This window comes from Centrocercus urophasianus, unplaced genomic scaffold (assembly GCF_019232065.1).
Source record: "Centrocercus urophasianus isolate 14NV4802_14NV808 unplaced genomic scaffold, USGS_Curo_1.0 seq_33, whole genome shotgun sequence".
In the NCBI taxonomy this organism is placed as follows: domain Eukaryota; kingdom Metazoa; phylum Chordata; class Aves; order Galliformes; family Phasianidae; genus Centrocercus; species Centrocercus urophasianus.
The window spans coordinates 5,599,724-5,617,979 of NW_024884900.1; the positions used below are offsets into that span (position 1 = coordinate 5,599,724).

General features: G+C 54.4%; 1 protein-coding gene across 1 annotated transcript; it reads left to right on the forward strand.

Moving 5' to 3' along the window:
* The first annotated feature begins 810 nt into the window (after positions 1-810).
* On the forward strand, positions 811-17,182 carry SRRM3 (serine/arginine repetitive matrix 3). The gene is given in 14 exon segments (XM_042830350.1): positions 811-1,034; positions 3,159-3,260; positions 6,887-7,021; positions 7,246-7,326; positions 7,639-7,668; positions 7,976-8,044; positions 8,330-8,365; positions 8,585-8,635; positions 8,745-8,849; positions 9,129-9,300; positions 14,124-14,410; positions 15,026-15,256; positions 15,547-15,684; positions 16,897-17,182. Coding segments are annotated over 14 exon segments (1,947 nt in total).
* The last annotated feature ends 1,074 nt before the right edge of the window (positions 17,183-18,256 follow it).

The following is an 18,256-nucleotide window of genomic DNA, read 5'->3' on the forward strand; positions in this document are numbered from 1 at the left end:
GAGTCCCAGCCCCTCTCCCACAACCTCAGAGGGGCCCTGCAGTCAGCCTTTGCAAACCAGCACTCAACATCGGCTTTAAGGGCTCTGCAAAGACACTGAGCTCCATCCCCACTCAGGTTTATCTCCCGTTAGGTATATTCCCCAATGGGTCCAGCCTCCGCCACCTCATAGTTCTTATCTGTAGCTCTGGCAGCCCATTTATCTCCTCTCTCTGTGCACGCATTCCTTCCTCTATCAGCCCAGCGACACATTCAGTGCATTCTCAAGGTTTTGCAGCAATGAATTTCCCCACTGCTGGGTTAAGGATAAAATGAATTCCCACTGGAGGAAGCGAGCAGAGGCTGCTGCTGCAGAAAGCATCCGCCTCTTCCCCCTCTCTCCGCCATGGAAGGAGCCCTTTGGTGGAGAAACCGTTCCCGATGGGAAGCTTCCATCATTCCCGAGTTCTTGTCCCTAATGAGAGAAAGGCAGAGCTGTTGAGGAAGAGGAGCCCAAGCTGGCATGGGTGGCTGAACATGTATTGGCCCATAGGTGACATTTCCATAGAGATCCTGCTGTAACCACGCTGGTTTCCTTGTGTTTCAGACATAGGAATCAATAGGCTTTAATAATGCAGAGAGGTGCTCGGAGAGCACAAGGATGTTCGTCCCTGCTGCTGCTTCCAGCGCTGTGCCCGGGTACCTCAGGGCAATAGGAGCGCTCCGCTGGCTCCCGTGCTCAGTCCCACACCACGGGTGTGTGATTGCACAGCACTGGTGGTGACCCATTGCTCTTTGTTCCCACCAGGTGCTGCCTGCCACCCGCACTACCATGGCTCTCTACAACAATGGGGCCAACGTGCCCTCGCCCCAAGAGGCCTCCAACGGCTTCTCGCAGCCCGGTGCCTCGGGCACGTGGCACAAGGCAGAGGAGGAGGTGAGGCTGGTGGAGCCCAGCCTGGTGAAGAAGGCTCACCGTGAGATCCTGGACCACGAACGCAAGCGGCGGGTGGAGCTGAAGTGCATGGAGCTGCAGGAGATGATGGAAGAGCAAGGGTGAGTGGCGGGCATCCGGGGCTGAGGTGTGGGGTAAGCCGTGACATGGGGCCCCTGTTGACTTCTCCTTCTGAAGTACCTTGAAGTGGCAGAGGTCCACAGTTGGAAGGGAATTTGTGTTTGGATGGGTTAGCCTATTCTCTTAGAATCGTAGAGCCATTAAGGTTGGAAAAGAGCACTAAATCACTAAGCCCAACTGTTTAGCCATCATCCCCATCACCAGGCCATGTCCCTAAATAGAAAATAAGCATGGGGTGGGGAAAAGAAGCAGAGCAGTTGTGTTTAGCCCCAGGTGAGGCAATTACAGTGCTTCAGTTTGTCCCTGCTCTCTTCTCACTCTCCAGTTTTGGGACTGACGCCTGACTGATGGAGCAAATGCTTCAGCACACGCAGGGAGACGGGGACTGGGATCAGCTGGGGAGAGGGAAAATGGATTGAGAGGAGGCTTCGCCAAAGCTTTCATTAAGAGCACAACTGTGACCTAGAATTAAATTGTCTCACACAGGCTGGAATAATGATTACGCCTAATTTGTCATTATGGAAATAAATAAGGCTGACCTGGCGCCTTGGGGAGCCCAGGTCCTCCTTTTGGGTTCCCGTGCCCTGCTAGGATTCTCACTATTAGTAGTGGCATTACTGCAGCGGGTAGTATTGTGATGGGTACTGTTGTTATTGCTCTAATTGCCTTTGCTGTTATTAAGGCTATTAATAACGGTGATACACCGAAATGATAACGTAATTACAGCCGTCATCTTGGCCAACCTGGTTAATCCCCCTCTGCGTGGGAGCTCTCCCGGGGGCTGCAGGGGAAGTGCTCTGGGGGGGGTTCTTCCACGGGGGATTGATCTCCAAGGGCAAGGCCCAGTGGGACCAGGTGCTGTGATAGCAGAAAAGGGTTTTGGGGCATTGGAGCATTCCTTCCGTGCGGATGGCTCCTCCTGATCCGGCTCTGACTGCTGCCCATTCCAGACTGCCCGCAGGGTTCCTTCTGGCTGGTGGTTGGATTTCTTCTCTGGATAAGAACTGTCAGCAATTTCTCCTCCCTTCTCCACCCTGTTCTCTGCATTCAAGGCAAAAAAAACCAAACAACCCACCTTCTGCTAGGGTTAAAAGCAGCTGCTCTGCAGCCAATCCTCAGGTTCCCCATGCTGCAGGGTGAGTATCCATGATGCAGCTGGTGAGGTGAAGAGCAGCGTTCTGGGGGTGCTGCCCTGTTTAGGGGTCTCCCAGCGCTGGTGGGATGCAAGGCGCAGGAAACAACCACAGCTGCCTGGTTCACCACCCTCCTGCTGGGCAGCCCTGTCTGGCTGGAGTATTAATGAGTCCATTTCAGTGCAAATGAGCTCATTAATATTAATTCCTCTTTCATTATGGTTGAGCTGTGCACCCGACTGCAGGATGTGGTCCAGGTGCTGCCCCATGCCTCGCTCTCCGGGGGAGATTGCCGGAAGCACGGTGATTTTCTCCATTTCAGTACAGAACCTTCAGGTTCGGGTCCAGGGGATGCTCTGGTGCCTTTGTGCCAATGCAGGATGCAGTATAGAAGTGTCTGCTGTCACTGATCCTCCTGTGTCTCTGGCACGGCTGGAGTGCTGTGCTTTGCTGCGGCTGTTTGCAGATGCCAGGGACAAAGTGATTAGTGTCTCTCGTTAATAACCCTGCAGTGGCCTGAGTCAGCGTTTGGCGTTAGCACAGTGCTGGCTTGGCTGCTGGGACGCAGCACAGTGTGGGGACAAGCAAGGGAGGCTCATGTAGGGATGGAGGAGGGAGCTGGCCTCACCAGCTATGAGGACGCAAGGTGTCCTCATAGTTGTCCTCCTCTTTTACTCTCCCTCTGCTGAGTGCTGCTTGGGAAGGGAATGCAGGATTGAGGGAGTGCAGAGCACCAGGAGGAGGGTCCTGCTGTCCTCCAGGCCCTGCTGACCATCACAATGCCACCTCTCCTTCCCAGCCCCTCTGGCCACGTGCCACTCCTAAGGGTATGGGAGGTCATCAGCACGTCCTTGCCCTGCGTGCCCCTTCGGCCATTCCCCCTCCTCCTGTCTCGGCCTTGGGGGGGCACACAGTCCCTGGGGAGCCAATGCCGTAATTGTGCCAGCTCTGACTGCATCTCTGCCCACCCAGGTACTCAGAGGAGGAGATCCGGCAGAAAGTGGGGACCTTTCGGCAGATGCTGATGGAGAAGGAGGGCGTGCTCACCAGGGAAGACCAGCACGGGCGCCAAATGTAAGTGGGGCAGCTCTGAATCTGCCCATCTCTGTCCTACATGTTTCTGTCCCGGGGATACATATCCCAGATTGTCACTGAAGATGGGTGGATATATGAGGATAGTTGGATAGATGATGGATATAGAGGGTGAGTGGGGGTAGATTGTTGGATGGATGGATGGATGGATGGATGGATGGATGGATGGATGGATGGTTAGACAGCTGGTTGGTTGGTTCATTTGCTAATTGATTAGTTGGTTGACTGGAGGCAGACTTTGCCTCTCTGAAGCAGGGTACTACCTCTAGAGAGGTTCTCTCTCCCCAGTTGTTTATCACCCATTGAGTGCTCTATAGAGGTGCCATTATTGCAATGCTCCTATTTCAGATGATGAAACCAAAGCATAGAAAGGCTGGCCACTCACTCACCCTTCCAGCCAGTGGTGGAGAGCAAGCTGCAAGTTTGGTGTTCACCAGGCTGTGTGTGTGAGTCCAGCCACTCATGCCCTGACTCTGCCAGCCCATGAACATCACTGAGGTCACTGGAGCAGAGCAAAGCACTAGTTTGATCCTATATGATGTTCAGCCCATGCTTCACCGTTGCCCACTCCTGCTGTGCTAGTTGCTTCTCCTGCCCTCTCCAGGGCTGAAAACACAGCTTCTCTGTCTGGGTAAAAACTCCTCAGAAGGATCTGCCCCGTTTTCATGCTGATTTATTGGTGTGATGCTTAATGGCCCAGACAGCATGGCTGGTCTGGCGCACACCATCTATCAGCCTGGAAACCAGGTCACTTGGGACAGGAATAGATGCTGCAGGTCCACTGAATATTAATGCTTCATTAGGGTCAGGAAATCAGGGCGAGGGGGAGGCGGGGAAGCCACTGTGTTGGGGACAGCCTTCCTCTGCCAGCAGCCACCAAGCAGGACCAGGGCTCAGCTGTGCCCAACCCCACTTGGGGTGCCCATCCCCATCCCCACTCCAGAGACCATCTGGGTCTTTCTCCAGGCAGGTGGGAAAACCAAGGCATGGGGTAAACCAACCTGCCAGGGTCGCTCAGGCAGCTGAGAGTCCTATTGGCATGTTAACAAGTGGCCTTTGCCTGCGGGGCACAAGTTGTCTCCAGGGCATCTTCCCAGGAGAGGCTGCCCATCTCATTAGGGCTGGTGTTTTAATGAGCACATGGCGAAGCCAGAGGTGTGTCCAAGGGTACCCCAGAGTGGCTGTCACCTTTCCCTGATTGCAGGCTTGCTTTGGAAGGGTAAGCATTAGATTAGCCCATGGGCTATAAATAATAGTGCTGAGTTGGAAGGTCTAAAGCAAGAGACTGCAAGGAGTGCACAGCCAGGAGGTGCAGGGAGGAGGGAAGCACAGATAGGTCCCAAGGAGCTGGTGCTCCGTGTGATGGGGATATGACCTGTGGAAGTCCCTGCTGAAGGATAGCTTGGGTGCCAAACCTCTGCACTGCTTGAAGGTATACCAGTGCTTTAATAAACACCCACCACTTTTGCAATGACCTGGGAGAGCTCTCAGCACTTACCTCGTCTGCTGGTCTTGTTCCAACACCTCCTAGGCCCATGTTTCTGAACCAGCTGCTCTCTTTTCAAAATACATGCAAAAGCTCAGCATTGTCTGCAGAAATCCCCAGGGGAAACTGAGGCATCAAGCAGAGCCATGACCACCTGAGCCCTAGCTTGCTGTCTGCGCCCTCCTAGCTCCTGTCTGTGCATGCACAGCCTGCTCCTGGCAGGGGGACTGCTTGATGGACAGACTGGTAGGCTTAAAAAGAAATGCAGGCGTGTATCAGGAGAGGAGGTGTAACTGGAGCAGCACGAGCTGGTCCCGAGCTGCTGAGCACAGCTGATGGGCAATGTGCTGGCAGCAGGCTGTGGTTTGCAGCACGTGGTCCAGCACTGCCTGTGTTGCTACACTTCTTGTCAAACACAAAATCCAGCAAGAGTTAACTCAGTTTGTGCAGCTCCTTTTTTTTTCTTCGTCCTTTCCATGCTTTGGTTGCTGTTTCAAAGGCATTGTCATGGAATAGTTGGGTCAAAAGACAAAGGACTTTACTGCTCCACTGGCTTCCTCTGCTGCCAGCCTCCAGACTGGGACATGGGGAGGAACCTAGGTTGGGACATCAGCTAAAAAGTCTTGAAGATTCCTATTGCTAAATATCCTCTGGGAGGCAAGAGTGCAGGTTCATTTGATGATGGCACCAACCAGTGTGGTTTCCTCCAGAGCACCTGGAGTTTCCTTGATTGCCCTGTTCCCTCCCAAGATGCAGTCATAGACTCACAGAATCATTTGAGATGGAAGGAACCCTTTAAGGTCATCTGGTCTCATTCCCCTTCAATGAACAGGGACATCTACAGCTCAGTCAGGCACTCATGGCCTGGTCCAGCTTGTCTGTGGGTGCCTCCAAGGATGTCCCTGATCTGAGCCATGTTCCCCAACAGACAGAGGGGTGCTGGTGTGGATGTGGTGACGAACGATGGGCTGCATTGCTGTTGCTAAGGAAATGTTCCTTCAGGGCTCTTGGGCATGATTTTCCTGCTCTGTCTTCCTTTCCCAGTGACTGTCACCAAGCCTCTAGGCATCTTGGCAGCATTTTGGGCTCAAGAGCTCATCCCCTGCCCCACATCCTCACTGTTCCCAGCACCACTCCTTAGGGGAGTGGGTGCTTTTCCCTTGAGGTCCCCAGGGGCTTTGGGGCTGACGGCAGAGCAAGAGCAGCATGAGGTGTGGGCAGCCAGGAGAGATGGGCATGGCCCCCCCTGCTTGCTGAGTCCAGCCCACAGCCCCGGTAGTCAATGGCAACCTCCTGTCCGTTTCCATGGCAGCGGAAAAATTAATGCTGATGAAGCTGCTGAAGAGGAAGAGGAGACCTCAGTGGCTTTGGGCCTGATGTCCCCTCCTCCCTCACCCTGGCTGACCAGGGGGACATCACCCATCACCTCCTGTGCCAAGCCTATGACAGGTCGGGCTCTGGCCCTGAAGTCCGGATCATCCCAGGCAGCTCCTGCCGATGGCAGATAATCCCCAGTCTTCCACCAGCTCTACTCACCCTAATCCAGCCCCCGCCACCGACCTGAGCTGACCCCACCAGCAGCACCCGCTCAGCCCCACTCTGCCTCGTGAGGCAGCAAAGTGATTCTGAGTGATGACGAAGACAGGGGGGTGGTGTCCTGGCCCCGGGGATGTCCTGGTGCTGACATACTGCAGAGACAGGCACTGTAGGAGGACCCCACAAAGACCTCTGCCACGTGATGGTGATACCCATGGAAGTGCCAGTCACTGAGTGATCACAGAACCATAGAATCGTTAAGGTTATAGAAGACCTCTCACCCCCCCATGCCCACTGACCACGTCCCTCAATGCTACATCTCCATGGCCCTGAAACACTTTCAGGGATGGTGACACCCCCACCTTTCTGGGCAGCCCATGCCACTGCATCACAGCCCTTTCTGAGAATAAATCTTTCCTAATATCCAAAGTCATTCAAAAGGTGGTGACAGAGCCAGGTCTCCTTGACCCCATGTGCCAGCAGCAGTGCCACCACGCTGCTGTACTCTCCCCCAGCCCCAATTCAGCCCCACCACGCTCTCTTGGATGCCAGTCTCCCAAATTTCCCATGTTTTCTCCTTTGCCAGAGTGATAGAAAACCACCACGGGCTGGATGGGGAGGAGTACACAGCGCAGTACCCTGAGTGTGACGAGGGCTGCCTGCTGCAGTGTGACTGCTCAGCCGAGTGCTACCACGACGACAGCAGCCACCGCGAGTACAGGTCTGGGCAGGGGGCTTTGGGGGTGTCCCCAGTGGGAGGTGGCAGCGGTTGGTGTGGGAGCAGCTCCATGTCCCCATCTTAAGTGCATGTATGATCTTCTGACACTCTCACTGGCACAGCCGCAGCAAGCTCAGGGACATTGAGGTCTGGGTGTGATGGACGCGGTGATATTGGCCATGGAATGGTGGATGGTTTTCTTTTCTCACCTCAACCCTTTCCTGCAGGCTGAAAAGACGGTCGAGCAGCTCCACCTCCCCACCACCCAAGAAGAAAAAGAAAAAGAAATCGGGTCACCGCCGGAGCCGGTGAGTCCTCACTTGTCCCTGCACTGTCCCCTAGACAGGGAGGCTTCAATCCTGTGTACTCTCCCTGCTCAACTCTTCTCAGCCTCCGTGGAGCCAGGGGGCACCTAAGAACCTTTGGTCCCTGTGCTGATGCACCCTAAATCCTGGTTGCTCACCCCAATGTTGGTTAGCAGTGTTGGGCTCAATGAAAGTGGGAAGAATTTGAGCGTGGCACCGGGAAGAACTTGGTTCTCTTCCTGCTTTATATTTCCTGGCACAGTGGGAGGATGCTGTCCTTAAATAACCCTTTCTTTTCTGCCTTCCCTGCGGCAGCAAAAAGAGGAAACCCGGTTCAGAGCGCAGGTGAGTGTCCCTTTCCCAAATCCCCATGGCAATCAGCTGCTCTTGTCTCCTGCTGGAGGCAGTGAAGCCCACGAGGTGGCAATGGGACACAGCTGGATCTGCCTGCTCTGGCTGCAGGGTGAACCAGAGCCCTTCTGCCAAATGCTCTTTTCTGTCCCCTGAAGAAATAATTTCCTTGCAGTATTTGTGCATCTCAGGGGCTGTGCAGGGAAGTGACATGCTGATGGGTGGTGGGGATGGGGCTCCCCTGGGTCACAGGGATGGGGTTTGGGGTCCCACCCCATGGACACCACTTTCTTCCCTGCAGCTGTGACAGCTCTTCCCCGATCCGCAAGGAGAAGAAAAAGAAGACTGGAAAGAAGCACAGACGTGACAGGTGAGATGGACACATCTCCAGGGCTGGGGACACCAGACTGGTTGGTGGCTTCAGGGAGGGCTGGTGACACTCGTAGACTGGATAAGGTGGCAACGTGCATGGAACTGGGTGTCCCTTCATGGGGCAGAATTCCAAACCATGGGCTGTCACCTCCCCATGGCCGGGAGAGCCATCCCAGTGGTTCCTGCATTCTCATCTGCATCACCCCCAGGGGTTGCCTGTCCCTCACCCCCTGTCGACTGGCTCCACATGTCTCCTTCATCCCTGCTTCCTCTTTATCCTTAGGTCTGAGTCAGGCTCTCGGAAGAAGAGAAGACACAGGTGAGGGTGAAGGCTGCCGGAGCCACACCACTACCACTCATTCTGTCCCCCTCCCCCCAACACTGATTGTCACTCTGGAAGTGACAAGGGGCCACCCTATGATCTGGATGTGCACTGGCCAGGGCTCAGCACAGTGACCCATTGCAACTAGGTGCTGCTGGGCTTGGGGAAGTCCCTGCATCCCATCTCTGCCCTTTTACCTTTCTGCCCTCCCCACAGGTCCCGCAGCCCCAAAAACAAGAGGAAAGAGAAAAACAAAGAGCGCAAGAGGTGAGGTGCTGTGAGCGGGTGGCTGGCAGGATGCGTGCCCCTCAACACTGCATGAGTGCCCAGTGCAGAGGCTCATCCTGCCCATCAGCCCTGGCTGTCATCCCCACAGGTCCCGCAGTGCATCGCCAGCCTGGCGGTCACACCGGCGCAGCAGCTGCAGCTCGCACAGCGCTTCGCTCTCCTCCGACTACAGCGACTCCAAATCCCCCAGCAGGTAGGAGCACCCTTGGGCACAGTGTTCCCATGGTAGGCACCTCTGTGGGGGCAGCAGAGGAGCAGGTGCTGAAGCACCTTACAGGTTGCTTAAGGGGTTGGAAGGGCAGCACTGGGGAGTCAAGGAAAAATCTCAATTAGGAAAAAGCGCAAAACCCGATTTCTTGCGCCATTTTTTGTTCTTGCGCCATGATCCCAACCCAGTGTTGAGTGCCGCTGTTATGCTGGCACGTGGGTGAGGATGTGCTATGCGCCTTGCTGAGCACGCCGTGCCCCACAGGCTAAGCCCCAAGCATCGTGAGGATGGCCCCAAGGGCAACAGCGCCCGCTCCAGCCGCAGCCCGTCCTCCTCCTCACCGCGCCGCTCGGCCTCACCGCACCAGAACGGGCACAAGGGCAGCGCCCAGAATGGCCGCCACAGCCATGGCCCTGCACTCGAGGAGCCAACGGATGTACGTAGGCTTTTCTTGCACCATGGTTTGCTGCCCTCTCCTCCTCTTCCTTCTCCCTTTGCAGGAATCCCTCACCCTGGCTCTCCTCTTCCCTCCTTCCCCATCTCAGTGACGGACAGACTGATGGGGGTGCAGTGCTGGCTGTCCCCGTCCCTGTGTAGACATGTTCCCCCAACCCTGGGGTGCTGGTCCATTTCCTGTGGGCAGGATCCCCAGCACCAGGTCCCCCTTTATGGCCACTCAGTGGATGTCACACCCTGAGGTGTCCCCCTGTGGCTCAGCAGGGCCACTGTTGGGAGTGGAGTGCTCACAGGTGGCCAAAAAGTGGGTAAAAACGGAAGTGTTATTTCCATGCCACCTGCAGCCCATCCAAGTGCAGGATCCCAGCACCACTCTATGTGCCCAGACTGAGGACTGCTGTAAGGCCAGGAGAGGTCATGGAGTGGGGCTTGGGGCTGAGCGCTAGGATTCTGGGCATCCAGGGTCCCCATGATGGGTGATAGCGGGTCCAATTGTCCCCAGCAACACCAAGAGTCCCAGCAAAACCCAGCTGTGCTGGGGGCTTGTCCCCACAACGGGATGAGGGGACCAGTCCCAGTTTAACCAGTAATGGAGCACCTCTCTACACTCTTCTTTGCTGTTTGGGGTCTGGGTGCCAAGGAGCCCCCACCCCGGGCATCTCGCATTGCCCATGAGCTCCCTTGGCTCCCCAGCTCTAGAGGGGACTTTTCTCCGACAACTTTTCTCTCTTTCTCTCTCTCTTTCTCTCTCTGTTTTTGTTTTCTTTGTTGGTTTTTTTTTTTTTTTCCTTTTCTTTTTAATCCCATCTGTGTTTTTCTTTAGCCTCCCATTTGAAAAAAACCCGAACGGTAATATACAATTCCATTTCTTGCTCAGCAGAAGCAGGGAAGAGGGGGAGGGAAGGGCAATGAAACCACGCTTTTTTTCCCCACTTGTTTTAGTTTCCTTTATCATGATTTATTTTCTTTTCCTTCATAATGTACAGAAATGCAAACAATATATATCTCTCTTATTTTATTTCCCCCTGTCGTCGTCGTGTTGTTCTAGAATTTTTTGCTTTCGTGTGTATTAATGTGGAGAAGAAAAAAAAAAAAAAAAAAAAAAGAAACAGAAAAACCAACAGATGTGTTTCTAAAATATTGACAGCCTTTGAACATTGTACCTCCATCCTCTATATTTTGAACGAGGGCTTTAAAAGGGAAGCTGACCGAGCGGCCGTGCGCCATGCCCGCCCTCGGCTCCGAGAGTCGGCCGCGGCCCGGCAGCTGTCCGTGGTGCTGACGGGGGTCTCCTCCCCACGCTGTACCCCAGCAGGACGGGGCCGTGGGGGCCGCGGTGCCCACCTACCGTTGACCCCCTTCCGGCCACGCCATGCCGTGATGCTGCCGTACTGCATCCCGAGCACCCCGAGCACCGCAGCATCCCGAGCATTCTTCCCAGCAGCGGCAGGGCTGAGCACCCAGCCTCCCCCAATCTCTCCAAAACTACTCTATTCAGCCCATTTTTCCTCATCTCCCTGCCCAGCACCGCAGGCTCCCCGATCGAGGCAGGGTGCTGTGTGATGTTGACTTCCCTTTTAAATTCCCCGTCCCGTCTCCATCCATCCTCGCCTCCAGCTGCCTCCCCATCCTCTTTGCATTTGTCCTTCCTCCCCATCTCTCCCTCCTCCTCCTCCTCACCTCGCTCTCTCACTTGCACACACTCTGTAACTGATTTCTCTCTGGTTTTCTTTGGGCCGGTGCTGAGACAGCCCTCCCGGCCTCCACACGTCCTGCTCCATCCGCTCCCCTTGCATGTTGTTTGGGATTTGGTCGTGTCCAGCAGCCACTTTTTGGACCGAATCGCAGTGTTGCTGTCTAGGGGCTGGGTTACACACAAAGCTGGCAAACCTGCTGCGGCCGCGAAAGCCACTGGCTTTCCAATTAAGCACAATGAAAAAAAAAAAGATGCAAACGAGACCAATTATATATTAAAAACTCTAAGCAAAGCAAACTTGATTAGCAAAGGGGTCTAAATCACATTACTAAAGAGTCATTGTCTTTTTCCCATTCTGCACTCCAAATGTGGAGATTATTGTTTTCTTTTTTATTATTGCATTCCTGTCACTGCCAATTCAGAAGGTAGGTATTTCGTCCACCTCTGCACGTTCACTTCTGCAGATGAGCCTGTTGAAAAGCACCGTAGCTTGATTTAATGTTATTTTCTCTTTCTTTCTTACTTTCTTTCTCTTTCTTCCTTTCTTTCTCTCTTTTTCTCTTTTTCATTTTGTCTCTTTTTGGTGGCTATATATGATTTTTTTTTTCAATTTGTATGGTTTTCCCCAGTTAGCTGCAAAGCCATGCTCTTCTCTTACGTTCTTTTTTATTATTTTTTTTGCCCTGTTCATGTAAATTTTTTCTTTCTTTCTGCCTTTTCTCTTTTCCTCGTTCTGTTGGTAGAATGCATTTCTGTGTGTTTTAGCCCTCCGAGTTTGTGTTTGTTCCCACAGATGGTGCAGTCACGTTGGGTCGGGCTGAGTTCCCCCATGCTTCCTTAGGGGCTGGATAACAAGATGGATTTAATGAAACATAGAGGCAAAGAGAAATAGGCACATCCCAGTGTGTGAGAAGGATTTATGGAGCTATGGGTGTTTTGGGCTGCAGGATGGGGAGGGAGGAAGGGCCAGCAAGAGAGAAATCGAGGGAGATTGGATATTTTTTGCCCCTCCCTGGGCTGTTGTGGCAGTGAGCTGAAGGGACCTGGGGAGAGCACTGGGGGCTGCAGAGATCTTCTGAGATCTTCCATGCCCAGAACAAGTACCCAGAGGTGTTTTTCCTCTGGACTGGACCTTTGCAAGGGTTTATTTGGATCATCCTTATTTTCGTCTTCCAATAGAAGCCCCTTCTGCCCTCCCCATCCCTTTTTCTGTGTTTTGGATGTGGACCCCATAACCCCACAGCATGGATGGCAAATGTGGGAATGCCTCACTTGGGAGGAGGTCCCTTCACTCTGTCTTTCTCTCTCTTCTTCTTCACTTGGATTTTTCCTTGGATGTAGGGCTGGGGTGCAGCCACGGCCCGATCCCTATGTGGGTGCCGATGGCGGGGCATCCATCCCCACTGCCACTTTTCCCCCTCGCTGGAGCAATGACAGCAGCAGCCAATTATTGAAGCAATTGCTAAAACTGCACCAAACCACCCTCCTCGTTTCCCTCAGGGCTCTGCAGCTGTAGAGTCTGCAGGTGCTGGCTTGGACCACTTGTCCATAGGAACAAGGGTGTGATGGGGCCGTGCTGACAGCAGCATGTCCTTTTGGCAGCATCTTCCTTGCAGACCCACAGTACATCATCCACTTCTCTTTAGGGGGAGAAAAGCAGCATTTAGGATTAACTACATTTGAGGCAAAGGGGATGGTGGAGAAATGAGGTCAACGGCCACCCCGAGGACAGCGGCACCTCCCAAATCTCCTTAAGCCCCATCAGATCACACAGGATTTACCCTTCATGGGCATCAGGAGCTGATGGAATGGGGGAGACTTCCCCAAAGCCTTCCCATAGCCTAAGACCTTCAGCCTCGTTCGGTTGGGGTGGTCACCACGCCGGTGGCCCCGTGTCACTGCTGGGTAGTCAGGATGGGCCCCCGATTTTGGAGTGTAGTGAAGGGAGTTTTGTTTTATTTCTCTCCTCTCTTTGTCTCTGTCTCTCCTCCTCTCTCTCTTTCTTTCTCTCTTGCATTTTTGTGAATCTAATGATGCACTTATATTGCCCCGCTTTTCCCTTCTCTTCATACCTTACCTACTAAAGGAGGAAATGCCACTTTTTTGGTAAGTGGATGTTAACCAAGAGGGACTTAAAAAAAAAAAAAAAAAAAGCAATTAATGGAAAAAAAAAAAAGGAAGCAGAAATCAAAGTCTGTGTTGAGTGCTGATGAGGACTTAGCAGTTCCCTGCAGAGTCACAGCTAACAGATCAATGCGTATCCCAGGAAGAGTTCAGAGACATTCATTTATCTCAGTAACGATGACATTTGTGAAGTTTTGGTTTGGTTTTCCTTTGATTTCGATGTTTTCTTCTTTCTTTTGGTTTCTTTTTCCCTTCTCTTCCCTCACCCCCCAACTCCCTGCCTTGCCCTTCATTGTTGCTCTGTGCCGTCTTCTTCGTCTCTTGATTTGTTTTAAGCCAAAAACCTTACTATCTATAAACCTATGCATATATAAACATTATAGACTTCTATATATGTGCATGCCTCTGTGTGAGCAGCCCTCCCACCCCGCACCCACCCAGCCCCTCACCTCTTTGTTCCCCCCTCTGTCCTTCAGCTCACTCCAACTTACTCTCCCCCTTTCTCCCTCCTCTCATCTTTTCTTTTTTTCTCATTTTCCTCAGTTATTTTGGGTTTTCCTCCCCTTTTCCTTCCACCTCTCTTGGTTGGGGTGGGCGGGCGCTGGGGTTGCTTTCTCTCCAGGTGTCCGGGGGGTCGTTTCTTTCCCTTTGAGCTCTCCCTCCCCAATGACTTTGGGTTTCCTGAATTTTTTTCGTCTCCCCTACCCAACCCCTCTTTGTTTCTTTGTCTTTTCGTTGATTTTTTTTATTCTTTATTTTTTTTGCGTTTTGCATGCGGAGGTTTGCATGACCCACGTTGTTGAGGGCGAGAGGCTGAGGAAGGTGCAGGGTAGCATCTGTGTAGCCTGCCTTAATGCGATGTGCGTTGACGTTGTGCACCAAGCCCCGGCCCGGCGCGCTCCACTAAAGACAGCTTTCTCCTTCTTTCTTCTCCTCTCCCCTCCGCCTGTCCCCATTCTCTCTGTCTCTCTTCCCCCTGCCAGAGGCCGGCCTCGCCGTCCCCTTCTCCACGGCCTCGCGGCAGGACGGACCCGCCGTCCCCTCGCACCCGGGGCGGCCGTCATGGTGCCCACTCGCCCTCGCCGGAGCGAGCCAAGCACGGCCACCGGCACCGCTCCCGCTCCGCATCGCCGCCCCGACACCGCGGTCAGGCCCCCCGCCTGCCGGCCCCAACGGGGCTCAGCCCCACTGGCTACAGCAGTGACTCGGAGGGCTCGGTGTGCTCGCACCCGCTCAGCCCCGACAGGACCCACGGTGCCCACGCTAAGAAGTAAGAGCAATCTGGGTGCCACTACATCGGAAGCATGGGTATCCGGGGTGTCCTGTTGCTATCCAGGTGTGGGATGTGCTCCAAGACTAGGGTGGGTGGCCATTGGGTTGGCGTGCTGTTGGAGAGCGATTCCAGTGGGGATGGGTGAGTCCCATAGTGCCCAGATGGCTCTGTGGGATCTTGGGGCATCAGGTTGGATGTCAAGAAAAGGTTCTTCACTAAGAGGGTGGTCAGGCACTGGGACAGGCTCCCCAGGGCAGGGGTCATGGCCGTGAGCTGCTGGAGCTTGAGGAGCATTTGGACAGTGCTCTCAGACATATGGTTTGATTTTGGGTGGTCCTGTGTGGAGCCAAGAGTTGAACTCAATGATCTTTACAGGCCCCTTCCAATTCAGGATATCCTGTAATTCTACCCAGCAGGGAATGGGACCAGATGGCCCTTAAGGGCCCTTCCAACTCAAACAATGCAATGATTCCATGATAATCAGGGTGGTTTGGGATCCACATGGATGCTTCTGCTCCTCTATGGGCTCACAGGGGACAGTCCACAGGTTGCAGAAGGAAAGGAACCATGGTGAAAACGTTCCTGTGACATTATCCCCTCTGCCCCTCGCAGGGTGAAGGACAGGCACCACCGGGGCCGTCCCAACAGCAGCTCAGAGTCGTCAGCGAAGCACTCTCGACACGGAGCCTCGGAGCGGAGGAAGAGCCCCTCACACAGCACAGGGCACCGCAGCACCTCCTGGAGCTCCAGCGCTTCCCTCTCCAAGTCTCGCTCCCGCTCACGGGACAAGCGGGCAGCACGCAGCCGCAGCCGCTCTCCCTCGCAGAAGAAAACTGCCAGCAGGTCAGCTGGGGGACATGGCCGGCCTGGGGTCTGAAGGATGGGCAGTGGTGGCAAGCAGAGCCTGGGGACCACCCAGGCCCCTGTGCTGCTGGGTACGTGCATGGCTTCCGTGTCCCATCTCTTAGGACAGCCTCAAAAGTACCTTCAGAGAGCACCCACACCTGAGAACGGGTTCCAGCCCTCCAGGTTTGGGGAGGCGCTTTACCTGCCATGCATGGGCTGTCCCAGTGTCCCACACAGATGCCATGTTGCCCCACATGCCTCTAATGCTTCTCCTTGTGTTGGTGTAGAGAGAAAGACAATGAGCCTCGAACACGCCACAGTGACCCAGACCCTGCTCGGGCCCGGCGTCGCTCCCGAAGCTACTCCCCAATCAGGAAGAGGAGACGTGACTCCCCCAGCTTCATGGAGCCCAGAAGGATCACCAGGTAGGTCCCAGCATGAAGTCCGTGCATGGTCTGTGTCCAGACTGTGTTCCCAGACAGCCCCAAAGGGTGGGTGAGTGGTTAAATGGACGGATGGATGGATGGTTGGATGCGTGGATGGTTAAGTGATTGTATGGATGTATAGATGGAAGGAAGAAAGATCACAGAACGGTTTGGGTTGGAAGGGACCTTTATGATCATCTGGTTCCAACCCCCCTGATAGAGGCAGGGACACCTCCCTCTAGAACCAGTTGCTCCAAGCCCCATCCTGCCTGGCATTGAGTGCTTCCAAGATGGATGGATGGTTAAATGGAAGGAAGGGAGGAAGGGAGGAAGGGAGGAAGGGAGGAAGGGAGGAAGGGAGGAAGGGAGGAAGGGAGGAAGGGAGGAAGGGAGGAAGGAAGAAAGGAAGAAAGGAAGAGTGGACGGGTAGATGGATGGATGAATGCTTGAATTGGCTTGGTGAAAGGCTGCATGAATGGATGGATGCATGTACAGAAGAACGGATGGGTGAAAGGACGGATGGACCAGTCGCTGGACAAACATCTGTAAGGACAGCTACATAACCCTAAGGATGAATGAAGAGCCAATCAGGCTGGTCCAGATGGATAACCAGACTGCCTCCAGTACTACAATCTTCTGGTCTCTTCCCATTTACAGACAGAAAATAAGAATAATTTTACTCTATGTGTGTATATTCCAGCAAGAAGTCCATTTGTCTCCTGCCCTCTAAATGCAGTTTTCTCCTTCCTGAGATCCTATTGACTCAGGATGCCAGGCTCTAAGACAGGCAATATTTAGTGCCAGACAAAACACTGTGTGCATATATAGCACCTCGTTAGCATGCAGCGCTGGCGGCATTAGTGGTGCTGAGCTGAGATTACCTCGTTTCTGACCTATTTGTCTCCCTTGCTATCAGGCTCTGAGCATGGCGCTGGCTGGATTTTCAGTCACAGGCTCTTGCTCACTATGGGAGGATTTTGATTTCTCCTGGCCTGGGCTGAAGTCGTAAGATAGAACAAGAGAAATATTGCCCATATCAGCCAGCTCTGCTGTCCTGACCGTGTCACCCCCCCACAGCCAAAATTCCCCAGAGCTGCAGGGTTGCCGGTGTGTGGCCCAGCAGATGACATCTTCATGGCACCATGTGCCACCTCCTGTGCCCCTCCTTCTCCCTCAATGATGCCAATGTCTCCTTTTCCATTTCATCCCAAGGTTCCTCTCGGAGAGCATCGCCGCCTGCCTGGCTCGCAGGGTAACCTCTCCCCTTCCTTCTTCTCTTCCTCCCAGACTGCTCCAATCTGTGCGTCTCTCTCCGGTCCCACTAACGCTGCTCACTGCTGTGTAGGGATGGGACAAGGGGGCAAGGAACGAACTGCTGTGTCCCTTGCAATTGTGGGGACCTGCAGGGCTCTGGGCTCAGCACCATGCACTGCTCTGGATGTCACTGCCCCATAGGAGCCGGTGCGGGTCGAAGCTCGGGCAGCCTGACGCTGGCTAATCCCTAACGACTCTTTTTCAGCAGCTTTCACTCTTTGGTGGCTGGGAAAACACAAAAGCCACATTAACCCGCTCACTTTCTGTCCTCGGCGCTGCCTAATCCAGGACTAACACCCGGGGCGAACAGGGGAGAGGAAGGGGATGTGGGACGGGTACTGTCACCCTGCAGCCACCCCAAGCACACTGAGGTGGAGGTTGGGCCGTTGCTCCCCATCCCTCCCCTAACCCACGCCAGGACTGTGACTCGGTTTCCCTTTTCCCTCCGCAGCGCTCGCAAGCGTCCCATCCCCTACTACCGCCCCAGCCCCTCGTCCTCCAGCTCGCTGAGCACCTACTCGTACAGCCGCAGCCGCAGCCGCAGCTACGACACCTACAGCACCAGCCGCAGCCGCAGCCGGACTCGCAGCCCCCCCAGCCGCTCGCGCAGCCCCCCCAGCCGCAGCCCCAGCTACAACAGCCGCAGCAGCTCCGAGAGCGCTGGCTTCTGAGCCCCCCCGCCCCAACCAGGAGCCTCCATCCCACCCCAGGAACAGGGGATTGCCAAGGATGGGCCAAGCGGGCGGGGGTGACCCTGAGCCTGGAGGGTATTTGGGGGTTGGGAGATGGGGTGGGGGGTGGCTTATTTTGGGGGGACAGGGTGGGCGAGCACAGAGCGAGGGAACAAATCACATCGACGTAGCTGGGGGGGTGCTCCATCCAGCGGTGCTTTTTGGGGTATTTGGGACTTTTTGAGCACCTTTCCCCAATCCATGCCTAGCTGGAGTGTGCGATGTGGCCCTAAAGGAACTGCAGCATCTCACTGACTTGTATCCCTGTGGCACCCCTGGGGACAGAGGTGACACGAACTATCCTGGGGACCCAACAGCCCTGGGCACCACAGAGCCACCGATGAACAAAGCATCGCCACATCCCCAGTGCTCATCCCGCACGGGGTTACGGGCCCAAGGAGTGGGCTGGGATCCCCCCCCCACTCCAGGGCTTTGCATCTCCTGCCCCTGAAGAACAAATGCTGTCAGGTCTGGATTTGGGGTGAAAAAAGGTGTTTTGGGATGCGTCTCACCGTGCTTGTGGGGTG